The following is a 21518-nucleotide window of genomic DNA, read 5'->3' on the forward strand; positions in this document are numbered from 1 at the left end:
CTTGTTGAGGTCTGCAAAAGCTTCTTTTAAACTTTTCATTGTTAATTTTGTTGGGGGTCCTTCTTTTCTCCTGCAGTTTCTTTTACTCTGGCCTATTCTTCCTGTTTCAGTTCCACCAATTCCTCATTAGCCAATTCCTCAGGAATTGCGTCTGCAAGTTCCTCAATGTCACCCTCACCCACACCCAGGTTAAAATTGTTTGTCACCTCAACCACAGCCTTGTTGATTTTTACAACCTCCTTATCCTTGGCAAATACTTTGAAATCATGGAAAAAACTCTTCCCCCTGCCCCTATTACTTTATTTATTTTGTTTGTTTGTTTGATTTAAATTTGGAAAAAACTCTGGAGTATCTTCTTCCAGATGCCATTCATACACTCCTCAGTGACATCACCCCATGCCCACGCAAGGCTCTTGATGCAGTCATAGATGTTGTGATCTTTCCAGAATTGTATCAGTGTCTTCTCAGTATCTCTGTTAGTTGCAGCAATAGCCTGGGCCAAGGTCCTCCTCAGGTAGTAGGCCTTAAATGCTGCTATAACTCCTTGATCCATTGGAAGAAAGAGGTGATGTTTGGAGGGAGAGACACCACTCTGATATTGGGATGAAGATCATCAATAAAAGGAGAATATTTGGGAGCATTACCAGCAACAAGGAAACTCTTGAAAGGTACATTATTCTCCAAACAGTACTTCCTCATTGCGCTGGCAAAGCCATTCAAGTGGGCATCTTAGAAGAGGAGCTGGGCCATCCGTGGGGTATTGCTCCTGCAGTATACACAGTGTGTGCTTATGATATGCTTGAAGGCCCTGGGGTTCTCACTGTACCTGACCACAAAGGATTTCAACTTCTAGCCTTCAACATTGCCCCCAAGCAAGACTGTGATCCTGTCCTGAAAGGCCTTGAAACCCGGAACTGCTTTGCCTCCTTATGGATGGAAGTCCTTTCAGGCATCCATTTCCAGAATAGGGAGGTTTCATCCACATTGAATATTTGTTCTCTCAAGTAATTTTCCTCCACTATCAGCTTATCTAGAATTTCTATAAGTTCCTCAGTTGCCTTTACATCAGCACTCACAGATTCACTGCTTACTTTCACATTATGTAATGAATCCTGAATTATTTGAACCACACAGAGCTAGTAGTAAATGCAAAACTAGAGTTGGGCCCAGTCTTTTCTTTCAACATCACAAACGAACTTTTTGCTGTGGCTGTGATCGTCATGGTGCTGAGAGGGACACACTTCTGTGTCTGGTCTTCAATCCAGGTCATTAGAAGTTTCTCTATGTTGGATATAGCCCTTCTCGAGTTTTTGTTAGTCTTACTGCCTTCAGTGAAGTGTAGATCCTTTAACAGCTTCCATCATTTTGTTCTTGCTTTTCAAGATCATAGCTGTGGTGTAATGGGTCATGTCTGACTTGTGAGCAATAACCACCACTGATTTTCCACCTTCACAGTCCTTAAATCACTTTTAATTTTGTTTCCAGGTCAATCATTCAACATGGCCTCTTACTGACAACCTGAACAGTGGATTTTATATGCTTGGTGGCCACAATCAATGAAAACAACACAAGATTAAATCAAGCACAGAAGAAAATTATGCAATTAGAGATGTGGTAAACACAAGATGTATAGCACAGCATTCTGTTTTACAGCAAATGTTTTTTTATAAGTAGAAAGAGTATACTCTAAAATAACAATAAAACATATAGAATAGAAAATACGTAAATGAGAAACAGTCGTTTATAATCATTATCAAATTTTATGTACTGTACTTAATTGCATGTGCTATCCTATATAATAAAAGGCTAATATGCAAATCGACCGAATGGCAGAACCACAGGTTGCTATGATACACACTGATCACCAGGGGGCAGATGCTCAATGCAAGAGCTGCCCCCCGGTGATCATTACGCTCCCACAGGGGGAGCGCTGCTTAGCCAGAAGCTGGGCTCAAGGCTGGTGAGCACAGTGGTGGTGGTGGCGGGAGCCTCTCCAATCTCCACAGCAGTTGGACATCCCTCAAAGGCTCCCGGACTTGGAGAGGGCACAGGCTGGGCTGAGGGACCTCCCCCACTCTGAGTATATGAGTTTTGTGCATCGGGCCTCTAGTACTTTCATATGACTGGGAGTGCAGTAGGTTTGTTTATACCAGTGTCACCACAAACACATGAGTAATGCATTGCATTATGATGTTAGGATGGCTATGATGTCATTAGGTGATAGAAATTTTCAGCTCCATTAGAACCTTATGGGACCACTGCCATATATGCAGTCTGTTGTTAAAATGTCATTATGTGACATATGATTAGTGAATTTTTTATTTCAGTTATTGTGCTTCACAGCCCCAGAACTACCTCTTCTTTCTTTTTTTCTATCTCTATTTTGATATTTTCATTTTATTCATCATTTTCTTGACTTTCTCCACTTTTTCCTTTAGTTCTTTGAGGATCTTTAAGACAATTATTTTAAAGTCTTTGTCTGGTAGATCTGTCATTGGGTCTTTTTCAGAATAGTTTCTGTTGATTTACTTTTTCCATTGAATGGGGCATACTTCCTATTTCTTTGTATGCCTTGTGATTTTTGTTGAACACTGGATATTTGAATATAATAATGTGGCAACTGTGGAAATCAGATTCTCCCCTGTCCCATGGTTTGCTGTTTTTGTTATTGTTTTGTTGTTGTTGTTATTGTAGGCTGTTGCTGTGCCAAGGATTAGCCTGAGTTATAAATTTAAGGTCTTGCTTGGTCTTTTCTGAGTCATTTTCTGGGCATGTGTAATTTTCTAATTTTTCCTGAATATGTGGGTTTGTGAGTGGGTTTTTTTATGTCCTAATTTTTCATGTCTGACTTCCAAAAGGGGGCACAAAAAGAGGAAAAGGAAAAGGAAAAAAGGGAGTTCTGGCCCTTTAGATCCCATGGAAGTCACTTCAGCCAGAGGGGGAGGGGCTTGCAACAATGCAATTTACCATCCAAGCCTTTTTCTGGAAATTGTAAGCCTTCAATAGGCTCTGGAGTTCCAAAATATAACTTAGGTGCTTCCTAAACACATAAGTAATATTCAAAACCTCCCAAATGTCAGACAGATTCTGCCAGTGCAGTGGTTTAGGTGGAGGGATGGATTCCTGGTGCTTCCTACTTCATCTCCCAGAATCCTCTCTACCATTCTATTGTTTTGAAGTCACCAGAATTTTCAGACTAATTCATTTTGCTGGTAGTCCTAGTCACCTAATTCTACTAAGTCAATACATTGTTTCTATTAAGATCATATCATTAAAAAACATTGCCAAACACACACAACCATGATCAGAACTTTTCCCCAGGTATATCTCCTACCATATTGTTAACTAGAAAACTCTCCTTGAGACAACAAGCTTTCTTCTTTGCCACTACTATCATCATATTACTGACTAGAGAATGAATGAACATCTTAATTTTTATAAGAACAGATGCTTGTCTGTTTGTGTACAGGCTTAGTAATGTTGCCCAGATCATCTGTTAAGTCAGCTTCTTTGTGGCAAATTTTAGGCTATGATTTCTTAGGGGGTCAGAGTCTATGTTTTATATGTAAGCAGTATAGTACCACTCACAAATGTTTGATCTTTTATTTTAAAAGTGTAAAATTTTCAAACATTTTCAAAAGAAAGGATAGTATAATGAACCCTGGTATACCCATCACTCACTTTCAACACAACAATTTATAACCAATCTTATTTTATTTTGAAGCAAATCCCAGGTATTATATAGGTTTAATTGTAAATATTTCAACATATCTCTCTAAAAGATGTACCCCCAAAATTGTTACAAATTTCTTAATATTATCAAACATATAATTAATATTCAAAATTTCCCAAATGTCTCATAAATATCTAGTTTACATGTTCAAATTAGAATCCAAATAAGGTCTATACACTAAAATTGGTTGCTAAGTCTCAAATCTCTTTAAGTTATAGATTCCTTCTTCATATCTTTATTTTTCTTCCCTGCAAATTTTTCGTTAAAGAAACCTAGATGAACAAAATAGGTCCAGAGATGGAAGCATGGAACACACTGACAGATCTCAGAGGAAAGGAGACGGGGGTGGGGAAGAGATTAACCAAATAACTTATATGCATACTAGTGGTCCAGTGCACGAAATTCGTGCACATTAAAACGGAATTAGAGGAAATATTTTAATATTGCTCTTTGCCCTTTCTCTATAATAGAAGTGTCAGAGATGAAAGAAAATTAGTAAAATGTATATGAAAATCTCCCTCCAGTCAGAGTCTGAGGTGCACCGCAGGACCCAGAGTCACGTCCCCGCCCACTTGCACACGCCTTGAGAGACCTAGACCCGGCTGGCCCCACCCCCGTCAAGCCCCACAGGGCGGGGGGCGCAGCCTCAGGTCCCCTGTCAAGCTGCACTGGGCAAGGGGTGCAGCCTCAGGTCCCCCGTGAAGCCCCACTGGGTGGGGGATGCAGCCTCAGGTCCCCTGGCCCCAGCGCGAGGGCATGAGGGCATGATGACCATTTGCATATTAGCTCTTTATTATATAGGATATGCATAGCCCATAGTCATAGACAACATTACTGTGAAGGCCTGTAGTGAGCCAGATAGAGGCGGGCAAAGCGGGGATATCTGTAATACTCTCAACAATAAAAAGAATTATATTTTAAAGAAAGAAACCTGGCCATTGGTCCTATTAGATTTCCCCACAATCTAGATTTTGCTGATTGTATTCTTGTGTTGTCATTTAACATATTCCTCTCTTCCTTATATTTCCTGTAAATTGGTAGTTAGCCCTTCAGGTTTGGTCAAATGTGGGATTTTTGGTGGGGGCAAAAATGCTTCACAGAGAAACACAATGTCTACTTGTCATTTTAAAGATATTTGACATATAACATTATATTAGTTTCAGGTGTACAACATAATGATTTGATATTTGTAAATATTGTGAAATGATCACCACAATAAATCTAGTTAGCATCTGTCACCACACATAGTTGCAGTTTTTTTCTTGGGATGAGAACTTTTAAAATGAGCTCTCTTAGCAACTTTCAAATATATAATACAGTGTTATTAACTACTAGGGGCCCGGTGCACGAAGATTCGTGCACTGGGAGGGGGAGGGGTAGAGGGGGGTGTCCCTCAGCCCAACCTGCACCCTCTTCAATCTGGAGCCCTCAGGGGAGCCCTCTCAAATCCAGGAGTTTCTGTCTGCTTTGCAATCATATGAGTGAATTGTCTGAGACCCCCAACCCAGTTTGGTTTGTTTCTCACAGAATAAGAGAGGCATTTTTTTTTTTCTTTGCTCCATTGGTGGAGACTTGCTGGAAGTTTTAGGATCTCTTCCCTTTAATTTTTCATAGACACTCTGATTTTACTTATGTCTCTCACTTTTGCTTTCCCTCCATCCCAACCACAACAGTAACTTGCTCCAGGCTCACTTTGCTCTAGTGCAGGGGTTCTCAACCTGTGGGTCATGACCCCTTTGGGGGTCGAACGACCCTTTCACAGGGGTCGCCTAAATATATCCTGCATAGCAGATATTTACATTACGATTCATAACAGTTGCAAAATTACAGTTATGAAGTAGCAATGAAAATAATTTTATGGTTGGGGGTCACCACAACATGAGGAACTGTATTGAAGGGTCGCAGCATTAGGAAGGTTGAGAACCACTGCTCTAGGGTCTAGACAGTGATGGCGAACCTTTTGAGCTCAGCGTGTCAGCATTTTGAAAAACCCTCACTTAACTCTGGTGCCGTGTCACATATAGAAATGTTTTGATATTTGCAACCATAGTAAAACAAAGATTTATATTTTTGATATTTATTTTATATATTTAAATGCCATTTAACAAAGAAAAATCAACCAAAAAAATGAGTCCGCGTGTCACCTCTGACACACATGTCATAGGTTCGCCATCACTGGTCTAGGAGATCTGTCTGCCACCAGAACTAAAATTCCCAGCATTCCTGGTGCTCCCTGCACTCTGGGCTTCTGCTCTGGGCTTCCGCTTCTGGTCCTGGGGCTGCCACCAAAACTACAATTCCCAGAATTCCTGGTGCTCCCCACGCTCTGGGTTTTCACCAACCTAAGGAGGCACATCCCCCAGAGCTTCCAGCTCTCCTGCTCTCCTCTGTGTATGCAAATTACCTGCCATCTTTGTCAGGTTAATTTGCATACTCACTCCTCATTGGCTGGTGGGCGTGGCTTGTGAGCATAACGGAGGGACAGTTAATTTGCATGTTTCTATTTTATTATTTACTAGAGGCCCGGTGCACAAAAATTTGTGCACTCGGGGGGGGGGGGGTCCCTCAGCCCGGCCTGTGCCCTCGCACAGTCTGGGACCCCTCGGGAGATAACGACCTGCTGGCTTAGGCCTGCTCCCAAGTGGCAGAGGGCAGGCCCAATCCCTAGGTGCAGCCCCTGGTCTGGATCAGAGCAGGGCCGATGGGGGAGTTGGGGCGCCACCTTATCATGCACAGAGCAGGGCAGATTGGGAGATTGTGATGCCACCCTCAGTCACGCTCAGGGTAGGGCCAATTGGGGGGTTAGGGCACCGTCCCCTGTCACACTCAAGGCAGGGTTGATGGGGAGGTTGCGGTGCCACCCCCTGTCACACACAGAGCAGGGCCCATCAGGGGGTTGGGGCGCCGCCACTCTCACACTCAGGGCAGGGCCGATGGGGAGGTTATGGCTCTACCCCATCACACACAGAGCAGGGCCCGTGGGGGGGGGGGTTGGGGAGCTCCCCCCTATCAGGCACAGAGCAGGGCTGCTCAGGGGGTTTGGGCGCTGCCCCCTGTCACACTGATCCCGCTGCCGGGAGGCATATTACCCTTTTACTATATAGGGTAGAGGCCTGGTGCATGGGTGGGGCCGGCTGGTTTGCCCTGAAGGGTGTCCTGGGTCAGGGTGCGGGTCCCTACTGGGGTGCCTGGCCAGTCTGGGTGAGGGGCTGAGGGCTGTTTTCAGGCTGGGAGTGACTGAAGTTCCCAACCGCTCCTTTTTTTCTTTTTTTTGTAATTCTGGGCCAGCTTTACCTTGAGGCTTGGCTCCAGCTCTTAGGCCTCCATGGCTGAAAGTAGGTTTCTGGCCTTTGCTTACAATGTTGTGAATCTGCTGGCTGAAGTCCGGCAGTATTTGTTACAATGTTTCTTAAACTGCCCGCTCAGAGGCCTGCAGCCGCAGGCGGGGAACGTTGGTTTCCTCCAACGATCCTCCGTCACTGAGGCAAGCAAGCCTCATGTTAGTTTCAAGCTGCCTGGCTGCTGGCTGCCATCTTGGCTGACAGTTAATTTGCATATCTCGCTGATTAGCCAATGAAAAGGGTAGCGGTCGTACGCCAATTACCATGTTTCTCTTTTATTAGTGTAGACTAGAGGCCCGGTGCACAAAAATTTGTGCACTTAGTGGGGGGGAGGGGTCCCTTAGCCCAGCCTGTGCCCTCTCACAGGCTGGGACCCCTTGGGGGATGTCCACCTGCTGGCTTAGGCCCGCTCCCCAGGGGATCGGGCCTAAGCTGGCAGTCAGACATCCTTCTGGCAGTCCGGGAGCCCTTGGGGGATGTCCACTTGCCAGCAGGGAGCAGGCCTAAGCTGCAGTCGGACATCCTTAGCACTGCTGAGGAGGCAAGAGAGGCTCCCACCACCACCGCTGTGCTGGCAGCCATCAGCCTGGCTTGTGGCTGAGCAAAGCTCCCTCTGTGGGAGCACACTGACCACCGGGGGCAGCTCCTGCATTGAGCATCTGCCCCCTGGTGGTCAGTGTGTGTCATAGTGACCAGTCATTCCCAGTCTTCCTGCTGTTAGGGTCAATTTGCATATTACCCTTTTATTATATAGGATAGAGGCCTGGTGCACAGGTGTGGGGCTGGCTGGTTTGCCCTGAAGGGTGTCCCGGATCAGAGTGGGGGTCCCCCTGGGATGCCTGGCCAGCCTGGGTGAGGGGCTGAGGGCCATTTTCAGGCTGCCCACAGCCCTTCAGGGTGGATGTCCCCGCTGGGGTGCCTGGCCAGCCTCGGTGAGGGGCTGATGGCCATTTTCAGGCTGGCCATGGCTACGGGCCAGAAGCAGGTATCTGGGATTTATTTATCTTCTATAATTGAAATTTTGTAGCCTGAATGGAGCTCAGGGCCAGCAGGGTAGCCGGGAAGCTTGGCTTCCTCCATTGCTGGGGGCAACCCAAGCCTCCTGCTCACTCCAGCTCTGTGGCCGCCACCATCTTAGTTGGTTTAATTTGCATATTTGCTCCTGATTGGCTTGTGGGCGTGGCTTGTGGGTGCAGCAGAGGTATGGTCAATTTGCATGTTTCTCTTTTATTAGATTAGATATAATAAATATAGGATAATCACCATGCTGTATATCTCCAGGACTTATTTATTGTATAACAAGTTTGTACCTTTTGACTGCTTTCACCCATTTCACCACTTCTCACCCCTCACTACCAGCAACTACCAATCTGTTCTCTGTATCTGTGTGCTTAGTTGATTTGATTTTTTTTTAGATTCCACATATAAGTGAGATCATACAGTACAGTGGGGCCTTGACTTACGAGTGTCCCGACTAACGAGTTTTTCGAGATACGAACTGTCTCTCGGCTGATTTTTTGCTTTGAGTTGCGAGCTAAAATTCGGGTTACAAGCCAGCTTCAGATACCCCACCGCTATTTGGCACAGCGAACGTCACAGTGAACACCACAACATCAGCCCAGCATCATGTGTCTCACTCGTTCACTTTAATGATTTGACATACGAGTAATTTGAGTTACGAGCTCCGTCACGGAACGAATTATACTCATAGGTCAAGGCCCCACCGTATTTGTCTTTCTCTGACTTATTTCACTTAGCATAATGTTCTTAAGGTCTATCCATGTTGCAAATGGCAAGATTTCCTTCTTTTTATGGCTGAATAATATTCCATTATGTATATACTATAGGCCCAATGCATGAAATTCGTGCAAGAGTAGGCCTTCCTTCCCCAGCTGCCGGCACTGGCTTCCCTCTGGCACGCAGGACCCAGGCTTCCCTCACAGCCCAGCTTCGTTCAGAAGGTCGTCCGGAAGGATGTCCAGTCTAAATAGCATAGTACTCTTTTATTATTATAGACTAGAAGCCTGGTGCATGAAATTCGTGCATGGGAGGGTGGGTCCCTCAGCCTGGCCTGCACCCTCTTGCAATTCGGGACCACTGGCATCTAACCGCTAACCTACCTGCCTGCCTGATCACCCCTAACCACTCTGCCTGCCTGCCTGATGCCCCTAACTGCTCGCCTGCCTGCCTGATCACCCCTAACTACTCTTCCTGCCTGCCTGATGCCCCTAACTGCTTGCCTGCCTGCCTGATCACCCCAACCACTCTGCCTGCCTGCCTGATGCCCCTAACCACTCACCTGCCTGCCTCATTGCCCTTAACTGCACGCCTGCCTGCCTGATCACCCCTAACTGCTCATCTGCGAGCATGATCACCCCTAACCACCTCTGCCTCTGCCCCCACTACCCTGGCTTCATCTGGAAGGACGTCTGGAAGTCGTTTGGCTGTCCGGTCTAATGAGCATATCACACTTTTTTTTATTATAAATACCACATTTTCTTTATCCATTCATCTATCAGTGGACACTTAGGTTGTTTCCATGTCTTGGCTATTGTAAATAATGCTGTAATGAACAGTGGTTTCATTTCGTTTGAATAAATACCCAGAGGTGGAATTTCATGATCATATAGTAATTCTATTTTTAATTTTTTTGAGAAACCTCCATTTCTACCATCAGTACAAAAGGGTTCCCTTTTCTCCACATCTTCACCAATACTTGTGATTTCTTATCTTTTTTATAATAGCCACTCTAACAGGCGTCAATGATATTTCATTGTGGTTTTGATTCTCATCTCCCTAATGATTAATGATATTGAGTACCCTTTCATGTATCTATTTGCCATCTGTATGTCTTCTTCTCCTTTTTTTTTGTACGTCTTCATAGGACAAATGTCTATTCAGATCCTCTGCCCACTTTTAAATAAAATTGATTTTTTTTTTTTTTGCTATTGAGTTGCATGAGCTCTTTATATATTTAGGATATTAACCCCTTATCAGGTATATGACTTGCAAATATTTTTTCACATCTGATAGGCTGACTTTTTATTGTTTTGATGGCTTCATTTCCTGTGCAGAGGTTTTTAGTTTGATGTAACCCCACTTGTTTATTTTTTCTTCTTTTGCCTTTCTTTTAAGAGTCAGATCCAAAAACATCATCACCAAGATCAATGTCAAGGAGCTTATTGCTTATGTTTTCTTCCAGGAGTTTTATGGTGTTAAATCTTAAGTTTAAGTCTTGATTCCACTTTGAGTTAATAGTTGTGGTCCAGTTTCATTCTTTTGCAGGTGGTTGTCAAGTGTTTCCAATATTATTTATTGAAGAGGCTGTCATTTCCCCATTGTACATTCTTAGATCTCTGTTGTAAATTAGTTGCTCATATATGCCTAAGTTTATTTCTGAGCTCATTCTATTGCTTTGATCTATGTCTGTTTTTATTCTGATACCATACTGTTTTGATTACTATAACTTTGCAATATAGTTTGAAAGCAGGATGTGTGATGCCTCCAGCTCCAGCTTTGTCTTCTTTCTCAAGATTGCTTTGGCTATTTGTGGGTCTTTTGAAATTCCATACAAATTTTAGGATTGTTTATTCTATTTCTGTGAAATATGGCATTGGAATTTTAATAAGGATTGCATTGAATCTGTAGATTGCTTTGGGTATATAGACATTTTAATAATATTAATTCTTCTAATCCATGAGCATGGAATTTCTTTTCATTTATTTGTGTCTTCTTCAATTTTTTTTGTCAGTGTCTTATAGTAGTTGTCAGTGCACAAGTCTTTCACCTCTTTGGTTAAATTTATTCTTAGTTATTTTATTCTTTTTGATGCAATTATAAATGGGATTGTTTTCTTAATTTCTTTGATAGATTGGTTTTTAATTGTCTCTTTTTGTGATGTTAACAGATGATATGCTAGTATCCTTTAATGATGTTATTCTAATTCTGTAATTCCTTCTTCCTTTATTGGATACTAGTAGCCCTGTGCACGAATCAGTGCACCAGTAGCTCTCTGTGGGGCTTGGCCACTCCACACCTGCTGCCCAGAGGCTTTCTGTGGCCCAGAGGCCCATCTGCAGCTGGGTGCGGAATGCTTGCCTAGTCACCAGGGCAACGACTCAAGTGTTCCCCTTCCACTGGCCGCTTTGTGCCTGCTGTCCAGACCCTCTGTGGTGGGGTGGAATGCTTGCCTCGTCACCACGGCGACAAAGCGAGCATTCTGCCAGGCCGCTCACACTGCCCACTCTCAGCAGCTGCCCCCCCCCCCCCGGGACTGGAGGACTCCGGCGGGGCTAAGAGGACTGGGCACTTCCATCTTTGTGACTGAGTGATGGTTAGTTTGCATATTACCCTTTTATTAGATAGGATAATTCTTCTAAAAGTGAAATGTTGCCCAGCTGGTGTGGCTCAGTGTTTGAGCATCAACCTATGAACCAGGAGGTCATGATTTGATTCCCGGTCAGGCACATGCCCAGGTTGCAGACTCAATCCCCAGTGTGGGGCATGCAGGAGGAAGCCAGTCAGTGATTCTTTCTTTTTTTTTTTTTTTAAATATATTTTATTTATTTTTTACAGAGAGGAAGGGAGAGAGATAGAGAGTTAGAAACATCGATGAGAGAGAAACATCGATCAGCTGCCTCCTGCACATCTCCTACTGGGGATGTGCCTGCAACCCAGGTACATGCCCTTGACCGGAATCGAACCTGGGACCTTTCAGTCCGCAAGCTGACGCTCTATCCACTGAGCCAAACCGGTTTTGGCGAGTGATTCTTTCTTATCATTGATGTTTCTATCTCTCTCTCCCTCTCCCTTCCTCTCTGAAATCAATAAAAGTATATTTTAAATAAATTAATTAATTAAATAAAAGTGAAATGTCTTGTTATCAACTATTTGGACACCCAAAAGAGCAGTTCTTACAGGAAAAGCATGATAAGTTTCCTTTATTTAACAATTTCAAAATAACAAGTTGGTTCCATAGCATTTTCAAATGGTGAAGCAAACAAGTTTATTCTTTTAGAATTTTTATGCATTTGTGAATTTAAGCATATTTTATGTATTTGGCCAGTTAAAGAGCATCAAAGCAATATGTAGATTCTATGCAATTCCTATCAAAATCCCAGTGACCAAACCAGGGAAGATTACAGCCCTACCATATCCATGAGCGACCCACTCAAGGGTCAGACTTGGTGAGCACCAAGGCCCCACTGATTTAAGGGTGTCTCACGCACAGCATCTCTTCCACTGTAGTCTCAGCTGGTCTGAACAGCCAATTAGCCTGGGGGTCAATTCTTTCTAGTGATGCCAAAAGGAATCAATACTCAACTGAAACAGGATAGTGCTCACAGCCCACCTAGAGTGCCCAGCTCAGGCCACTGGGCCCTACAGGACATCTGCTACACAAGGCCACTCTACCAATTCCAGGAGACACAGCAGCTCTACCTAAAACATACAAACAAACAGGGAAACAGCCAAACTGTGGAGATAAAGAAACATGTTGCAAATTAAAGAACAGAAGAAATCTCCAGAAAAGTGCTAAATGAAATGGAAGCAAACAAACTACTAGATACTAAGTTCAAAACAATGGTTACAAGGATGCTCAAGGAACTTTATGAGGACTTCAAGGAACTTAGTGAGAACATCAACAACATAAAAAAGGACCAGTCAGAAATGAAAGACACACTCTTGTTGTGCAGGAGGTTTTTAGTTTGATGTAGTCCCACTTGTTTATTTTTTCTAAGAATAATTTACAGGGAATCAAGAGTAGGGTAGAGGACACTGGGAATCAAATCAGCAATTTGGAATATGAGGAAGCAAAAAATACCCAATTAGAGGAGCAAAAAGAAAAGAGAATGAAAAATATGAAGACAGTTTAAAGAGTCTCTGGGACAATTTCAAGCATACCAACATTTACATCATGGGGGTACTGGAAGGAGAAGAGAGGGAACAAGAAATTGAAAACTTGTTTGAAAAAATAATGACAGAAAACTTCCCCTACCTGGTGAAAGAAATAGACTTACAAGTCCAGGAAGCACAGAGTGTCCCAAACAAGAGGAACTCAAAGAGGCCCACATCAAGACACATCATAATTAAAATGCCAAAGGTTAAAGACAAAGAGAACCTTAAAAGTAGCAAGAGAAAAGCAACTAGTTACTTACAAGGGAGCACCTATAAGACTGTCAGCTGATTTTTCAACAGAAACTTTGCAGGCCAGACGGAAGTGGCAAGAAATATTCAAAGTGATAAAAAGCAAGGACCTACAACCAAGATTACTCTACCCAGCAAAGCTCTCATTTAGGATTAAGGGTCAGATAAAGAGCATCACAAACAAGAAAAAGCCAAAGGAGTTCAGCACCACCAAACCAGTATTTAATGAAATGTTGAAGGGTATTATTTAAGAAGAGGAATGAGAAGGAGGAGGAGGAGGAGGAGGAGGAGGAGGAGGAGGAGGAGGAGGAGGAGGAGAAGGAGGAGGAGGAGGAGGAGGAGGAGAAGAAGAAAAATATGAACAATAAAATGGCAGCAAATACATATTTATCAACAATTGAATCTAAAAAATCAAAATAAACAAACAAGAAATCTAATGAACAAAATAAACTGGCAAATAAAACAGAATCAGAGGCATGGAAGCATGGCACAGACTGAGGAATCTCAGAGGGAAGCGGGAGGGGGGCAGGAAGAGATTAACCAAAGATCTTACCTATGGACACAGACAATAGGGTGGTGAAGGCATGGGGTGGGGTGGGAACCAGGTAGAGTCGGGTGGGGGGGGGATAAGGGGGACATCTGTAATACTCTCAACAATATAGTTTTTTTTTTAAAAGAAAAACTAAAATAAAAAAGATTGAAGAAATTATAATTTCCTAACAGAAGCAAGAGTGATACCCCATAGTCACTGGTAGGAATTATAATGCAAATTAATTGTGAGCCCATAAGAAACCTATCTGCCAGACTATTTGAGGAGAGCTTTCTACTCAGAGTAATACCATGAAGTTGCTCAAGGACACCGATTCAGTCCAAGTGGCTGAAGACAGAAGGAATGCTAATCAAGCGAGCACTGAGCCCCAGCAACAAGGCAAGGAAAGTGGAGGCATCTCTTGTCTCCTCCTTGAAAGGCAATCAGATAGGTGTGGAGGTTGAGAGGGGCCATCATGCATTAGGGAAAAAACATGTGAGTCTCTGGTGTTCCATGTATCCAACAATTTACTTGGGTATGGAGATCAGTTCAACTATGGGAAGAGAGTCGGAGGCTGACCAGAGAAGAAACGGGTTGCCTAGCCCTGCTTCTTTCATGAACCTCTATGCTCTAAAATGAACGTGAACTCAGCGACCCGAATGTGGCTGTGGCTAGAGACTACTAGCGGAGAATATCAATCAACTGTATGGTCAGCAGTGAAGAGAAGGTAACAGAAAGGGCAGAATTAGTCTTGAAAAGTGGAATTACCAACCTGTAAGGAATCATATCCTTGAATGTCTTGCCGGTATCTGTGGCAATGCTTATCTTGCTAGCAAGTGCACTGAAGCCAAGAACCTGTAGGGGTTAACAAAGGGCAAACAATCATCTAAATATTATGTTATGTATTGCTTCCAGGAGTGGAGGTGCCCTTAGCCGCTGGCAGGACAGGGGGTGATATATGTTGGTCCTTGGAAGGTTGGATAGAGGGGTTCAGTGCAGCAAGGAAGGCAGAAGTCCGCCCGGACTTAGTTCCCGAAGCTGGTTTTAGCACTGGAGCCAGAATGGAAGCAACTCCAGCCTTGCTGTCTGCCACATAATGGGAACGAATGGGTGCCCTGGGCTGGTTTTTCCTCACCAGCTTTACACACCCAGAGCAAATACAAACTTGTTTTCAGGGAATACCTGTATCAAGGCCTCAGTTTTACAAGATTTTAGATCTGGGTACGTTGTGCCAATATGAATAGGTCTGTTGGGGGATTGTTGAGGTATATTGAGAATCATATTAATGACTAATCCTTAATAATATGGAACAACAGTTGATAGCAGGTCTTCAGCAAGGCAATTACTTGCCGTTTCTCCTCCTCATTCATTGATTTCTAAAATGGCAAGTCTCCCTTGCATTTCAACTAGAAGGAAAACAGATAACCTAGCAATTGTTATACCTCATAAAGATCTCACAGCAAAGCAAATTAAACCAGAGACAATAAAACTTAATGCATAGGTTAAAGTTTTTTTTAACATTGATTTGAAAGTGAGGGGGAGGGGGGGGAAGAGAGAGAGAGAGAGAGAGACAGAGAGAGAGAGAGATCTGCTATTCCACTCATGTATGCACTCACTGGTTGACTGCTGTATGTGCCCTGACCCAGGATCAAACCCGCAATGGACTTTGTGCAGGCAAAGATAACTTTTATCTGTTAAGATCTCATGGCTTGTACGTTGCTACAGCATAACTAGCATATTATAGGTTTCAATAACCTTTGAGTATAAATTAAGTCACAACAAAGTTTACTACCTAAATTGCAATAATTCTAAGTCTTCAACTCTTTGTATTGCTGGACCTCAGATTCATCTGTCGCTGCACTTCATGGTGCATCCTACTTATTTACAGCATTCCCCACAGGAATGTCTTAACTGTGGCCCACAAACCAATCTGTCAGCCATAGTCAACCCACAGAATTCTCTATGCTCTTACTTCCCTGTCTTAACACATTTCGTACCGCTCAGGAGTTTTCTCGTGTTTCGCGCGCCGTCTGTTAAGGACCGCTCACAAGTATTCTCGTTTTTCACGCCCATGGAAAAAGGAGCGAATCTAGATATTTATGTAAATTTTGTTTGGTCCCTCTTCATAGAGGAAAATGTTTTACGCAGTACCACACGTTAAAAATGTACTAGAAACTTTAATTGTTTAATTGTTTTTGTAAATAAAAATGATATAATTATTGAAAAGCAACACCTAAAGTGCATTATGATGATTTAAATAACGTGCAGTTTGCCCAGAAACGTGCGGTCCCTGGCGTATGTCTTAGAGATTTCTATGTGGTACACAATGTATTTTAATAACCCTGGTTAATGTTCACTGTCTTTGAGGCTGCTTGAAGAAATAGCACTATGATTCCTGTTGCTGATGTCTCTTAGAGAGGGTTGATTTGTGACAACATGGATGGGTTTTGAAGATATTACGATAAGTGAAATAAGCCAGACAGAGTAAAACAAATACTACATGATATCACTTACAGTATGGAACCTAAAAACAAAACCAGTCACATTCATAGAAACAAAGTGCAGAAAAGCAGTTGCCAGGAGCTGTGAGGTGGGGAAAATAGGAAAAAGTGGATAAAATGGTATAAACTTTCAGCTATAAGATGAATAAGGTCTGAGGAACTAATGTGTAACATGGTGACTATAGTTGAGAACTCTGTTGTATAATTGAAATTTGATAAGAGAGCAGAATTTAAATTTTATAAGAATAGTGCTTAAAGTATTCTCATCTCCCACCCCCAAAAAGATAAACATGTGAGGTGATGGATGTGTTAATAACTAGATAGGAGAATCCTTTTGCAATGTACATATATGTCAAATCACAGTGATGCATACTTTAAATATCTTGCAATTTTATGTCAATTACACACTAATAAAGCTGAAATGAGAGAGGGGAGGGAGGTAGGGAGGGAGAGAGAGAGAGAGAGAGAGAATGTCTTTGTCACAGATGCCATCTGCTGGTGGCCCCAAAGCCTCGGTTCGCTAAGGTGCCAGAACAGGGCGGGATCCATGACAAGGAGAGCTTGTGCCTGACTCCATTCCTGGCGCCAGGGCACCGCTATTCGTGTACAGTGTTTTGGAAAGTCTTTTGTAAAAGCAGCCTTTCAGCTTCTGCCCTTTATAAATTAATAGCTTTTCAACTATTCCAAGGAAGAAAGAATATGCACCTCTGTAAGAGGTGGACAATAGTGATGAGAGTTTGAATTTCCAGCAGTTCCCATAGTCTTCCAATCATGAATGCCATGGACCTGAATTAGAACGTATAGGCTAGGTATGCTGTGGCAACCAACATACAAGCCATGAGACCTTAACACATAAAAGTTATTTTTGCCTGCACAAAGTCCACTGTCTCTCTAGGGCAGCTTCTTTGCAAAGGGTACCACAGGGATCCAAACTAATTCCATCTACTAACTCTATCATCTCAACAGACAACCCTATGATTATTACAGCAGGGGGGGCAAGTACATGGGGACTCAAACCTAGCCTCCTATGGTTTAGCTCCAAGTCACGTGGTCTTGCCTAACGACAGGGGTGGCTGGGAAATATAGGGGGACACATGGATATTTGGTGAGCTTTAAGTATCTCTGCCACAGAACACTTCTTAAAGGGAAGAGAATTTTCAAAGACATCCAAGGATTCAGCAATCCCAATATGAGAAATGCTGACTTTAAAAAACCCTAAGCTTTATTTATGAACATGTCTTTATCATTATAAAAATGTTAGTTATAACTGCAAAAGATAAATTTTATCAGTGGATTTTTAAAAGAAACAAGAAGTGTTATTATTAGACAGTAGTGAGTCCAGCTCTACCACTTACTAGTGGCATGGGTTAGGCCAGTGGTCGGCAAACTGTGGCTCGCGAGCTACATGCGGCTCTTTGGCCCCTTGAGTGTGGCTCTTCCACAAAATACCAACTTCTGCACATGGGCCATGAAGTTTTAATCGCACTGTACGTGCGCACCCACACGTGGTATTTTGTGGAAGAGCCACACTCAAGGGACCAAAGAGCCGCATGTGGCTCACGAGCCGCAGTTTGCCGACCACTGCGTTAGGCAATGCATTTCACAACTCATCTCCCTCAGTGTCTTCACGGCAGCATAGTGAAACGAAAGAGGCTGAATAACAGTATGAGTGCAGCCATACTGAAGTAGAAGCAACTTCTGCATAGAAGGTGGACATTCACCAACACCGAGCATAGGTAGGCCTCTCAAGTATTTGTTTGGAAGAAAGAGGGAATAGCTAACGATCTAAAAGTATCCATGTAGTTGACTTTGGGTGGGTGCAACTATAGGAATTTCTTCTCTTCCTTTTATCTTTTCTTCTTTATGTTTTGCAAAATGGTTAGGCTGAGCCTGTATTACTTTCATAAGAGGGGAAAACTTTATTTTTAATGGAATTTACTGGGGTGAAATTGGTTAATAAAATTATACAGATTTAATTCTATAATACATCATCTGTAATTATTTTTAAATAGAATGAAAAAGAGGCAATTGATGAAAATCCTTTGAAAATAAGTATGTTTTTGCTAAGTGAAACAAGTCAGTCAGATAAAGACAAGTATCACATGATCTCCTTCATATGTGGAATCTAATTAACAAAACAAACTAATGAACAGAGTGGATCCAGAAACATGGAAGCATGGAATAGACTGTGGAATTTCAGAGGGAAAATGGGGGCAGGTGGGTGGGTGGGAGGTAATCAATCAAAGACCTTGTAATCGTATATACATAAGCCACGGACACAGACAATAGGGTGGTGAAGGCCTGGGTGGGGAGGAGGGCAAGGGCAGGCTGGAGGAGGTCAATGGGGGAGGAAAGGGGGACATATGTAATGCTTTCAACAATACAGAGAAAAAACAATAAAGATTTATTTTAAAAAAGAAAAGTATGTTTTACAAATATAAGCTAGTACATAAAACTAAATACATTTAAAGCTCTGTCACAATTCAACGTGTTTTTAAAAAATCATTGTTTTTACAGTGTTTTCTTTCCTAGTGGCTTATTTATATATTTTAAAAGAAAGGTATTTTAAATGATCCGATTCATGAATTTGGGACATCAGAACACCTACCAGGAAAGCCTCCATGGGAAACTCAAGGGGGTATTGATTGAAGGAGATTCTGATACATTTGTTGGTTCTCAGAATGACAACAGCAGTTAGAAATAGCAGGATGCTGGTGGAATTAGCTTTTGGGAGAGATATACAGTAGTTAACTATGTTCTGAAAGAAAACAAAATTACAGAGGCTTAGAAAGGGATATATAATTGTCTAAGTCTAGAAAATGACACTCTTTCTAGATTAGTTCAAAAAGAAGTTCTTGGCCCTGGACATTGTGGCTCAGTGATTAGAGCATCGGCCTGTGAACCAAAGGATGGGGGTTTGATTCCCAGTCAAGGGCAAGTATGTATCTAGATCCCTGGCCCCAGATGGGCCATGCAGGAGGAAACCAAATGATGTGTCTCTCTCACATCAATGTTTCTCTCTCTCTCTCTCTCTCTCTCTCTCTCTCTCTCTCTCCCTCCCTCTCTCCCTCCCTCCTTCCCTCTCTCCCTCCCTCCCTCCCTCCCTCCCTCCCTCCCTCCCTCTCTTCCTTCCATTCTCTCTCTCTAAAAAAGAAAAACATCGATGGAAAAAATATCCTCCACTGAGGATTAATAACAACAAAAAAAGTCCCTAGCCCTGGCCAGTGTTTCTCAGTGGTTAGAGTGTTGGCCTGCACACCAAAGGGCCAGAGGTTCGATTCCTGGTGAAGGGCACTTACCTGGGTTATAGGTTTGACACAACCAATTGATGTGTGTCTCTCTCTCTTCCCTTCCCTCCCTCCCTTCTACTCTCTCTAAAAATCAATGAAAAAAATGTCCTCAGGTAAGGATTAACAAAACAAACAAAAAAAAAAAAAGAAAGAAAGAAAGAAAAAGGAAGTCCTTATGCAGTGTTGCTAGACACAAAGTCTTGACCAAGTGGGTAGATATGTATTTTTTAAGTTGAAATTGATAGTAATGTCCAATAAAGAAAGAACAGACTTCATACATTTCAGTATAACACAAAGGACCCAGGAGTTCTGTTTGTTAGCCTATTCTTTATTAATTTTCCTAGACCATATGTGTACTTTAGCTTGGCTCCTGTGCCATTTTTGCATTTGGGGACTACTTAGCAATTTACATTTTTTAGATGTTTTAGGGATACATGTCTGTTATGAGGCATGTGATGGGAAGAATTATGATAGATATTGTATCTTAAAGATCCAATTTTTTTGTAAGTCATGTAAGTTTAAAAAGCAGGGCAACATGGTTAATGAAACAGAAAAATAGTCCACCTGGCACCTGCAATTAATTAAGACTAAATCTAGGGAGAGAAGATTATTTCCAGGGCCCTCCTGACCTGGCTGCCTGTGCAGGAGTCTCCTCGCTTGGGTCCGAGTCTGTTGGGGGACAGGGGGTGGGACATCGGCAATTTGGGTGAGAGTAGAAATTACTCACATAGAAGAAGGCGGTAGGACCAGCGTGGAAGCTAATCATAATCCCGAGGATGGAAGTCATCTGGGACACGATGATGTGTAGTGCCACGGCAGTCAGGTAGGCATTGATTGCCGCCTCCGGAAGGTAGGTTGCTATGAAGCCAAAACCTAACATGCCCATTAATAGCTGCAGGGGGTTCAGATGAAAAAGAAAAACAGAGGCAGAAAGTCATCAGACCAGCAATGGCACCGGTTAAGTTCTCTCCAAGGGGTTTCCAACAAGAAAGTTAGGTTAGGCCCCTTTGATAACTGCAGTGTCTCTTTCCCTAATCAGCTGAAATTGGTCTTTGGTGTTCATTCATTCGGGGCTCCCTAGGGCACTAGACCACACTTCCCTTTTTTAAATATATTTTATTGATTTTAGAGAGAGAGAGAAACATCAGTAATGACAATCATCCATCGGCTGCCTCTTACACGCCCCCTACTGGGGATTGAGCCTGCAACCCAGGCACGTGCCCTGACTGGAATCAGTGTGACCGCTGGGCTCATGAGTGGACACTCAACCACTGAGCCACACCAGCCGGGTCTTCTTTCTTTCTTTGCAAGCACTTAAGCTTAATATCTTGCCCTAGAATCTACTGACCTTGTTGACTTAAGGTTAACAGTCACAGACTAATCAGAATAAGCCATTGCCTTTTTATTTATTTTTTCTTGCCAGGGCAGAAATGCCAGATGGCAGAATTTTATGATTTTATTAACATAAATACAATGTGTACACAATCTGTCTATTCAGTTTCTTCGCTGCGCAGCCTGGCATTGGGACTGGTGACCTGATGGCAGGTGGGCTGCTCTTTCCACAATAGCTTGCGGTTCTTCGAGGAGACGCTGTGAGCAGCCTCAGCACGGTGAGGTTTATTGCACATCAGCAGCACTTCAAGCTCCTTGACGTTAGGGACCAGAAGCTTCCGAAAGCCACTGGGCAGCCTGTGCTTTGTTTCCTTGTTGCTCCCATAACCAGTGCTGGGCATCGGGATCTGGCCCTGAATCTTCCACGCACCCTATTGTCAATGCCTCTGAGCTTCCGCCAGTTCCGCTTCATTTTGACATATGGGTCTGACTGGTGCCGGATGAACTTCTTGGTCCTCTTTTTGACAATCTTGGGTTTCACGAGGGGTCTGACGGCCGCCACCTCCGTAGGCAGCGCCGAGGAAGGGAGGGGCAAGCCATTGCCTTCTTAAAGAGGCCTTTCATTAGTCACTCTTTCCGGGAGATACT

The 21518-nt window shown here is 43.0% G+C and overlaps 1 protein-coding gene across 1 annotated transcript in view; it reads right to left on the reverse strand.

Annotated features, from left to right (window-relative positions):
- Window positions 1-21518, reverse strand: part of SLC26A8 (solute carrier family 26 member 8) — a gene marked incomplete at its 5' end in the record, with an annotated part of 78330 nt that overhangs the window by 27694 nt on the left and 29118 nt on the right. Inside the window, 3 exons of the mRNA XM_081095041.1 lie at window positions 14520-14602; window positions 18857-19006; window positions 20266-20430. Of these exons, the coding sequence (XP_080951167.1) occupies window positions 14520-14602; window positions 18857-19006; window positions 20266-20430 (398 nt within the window). The remainder of the gene's footprint in view (window positions 1-14519; window positions 14603-18856; window positions 19007-20265; window positions 20431-21518) is intronic.

The sequence above is a fragment of the Myotis nattereri genome (assembly GCF_964212035.1).
Source record: "Myotis nattereri genome assembly, chromosome: 6".
NCBI lineage: Eukaryota > Metazoa > Chordata > Mammalia > Chiroptera > Vespertilionidae > Myotis > Myotis nattereri.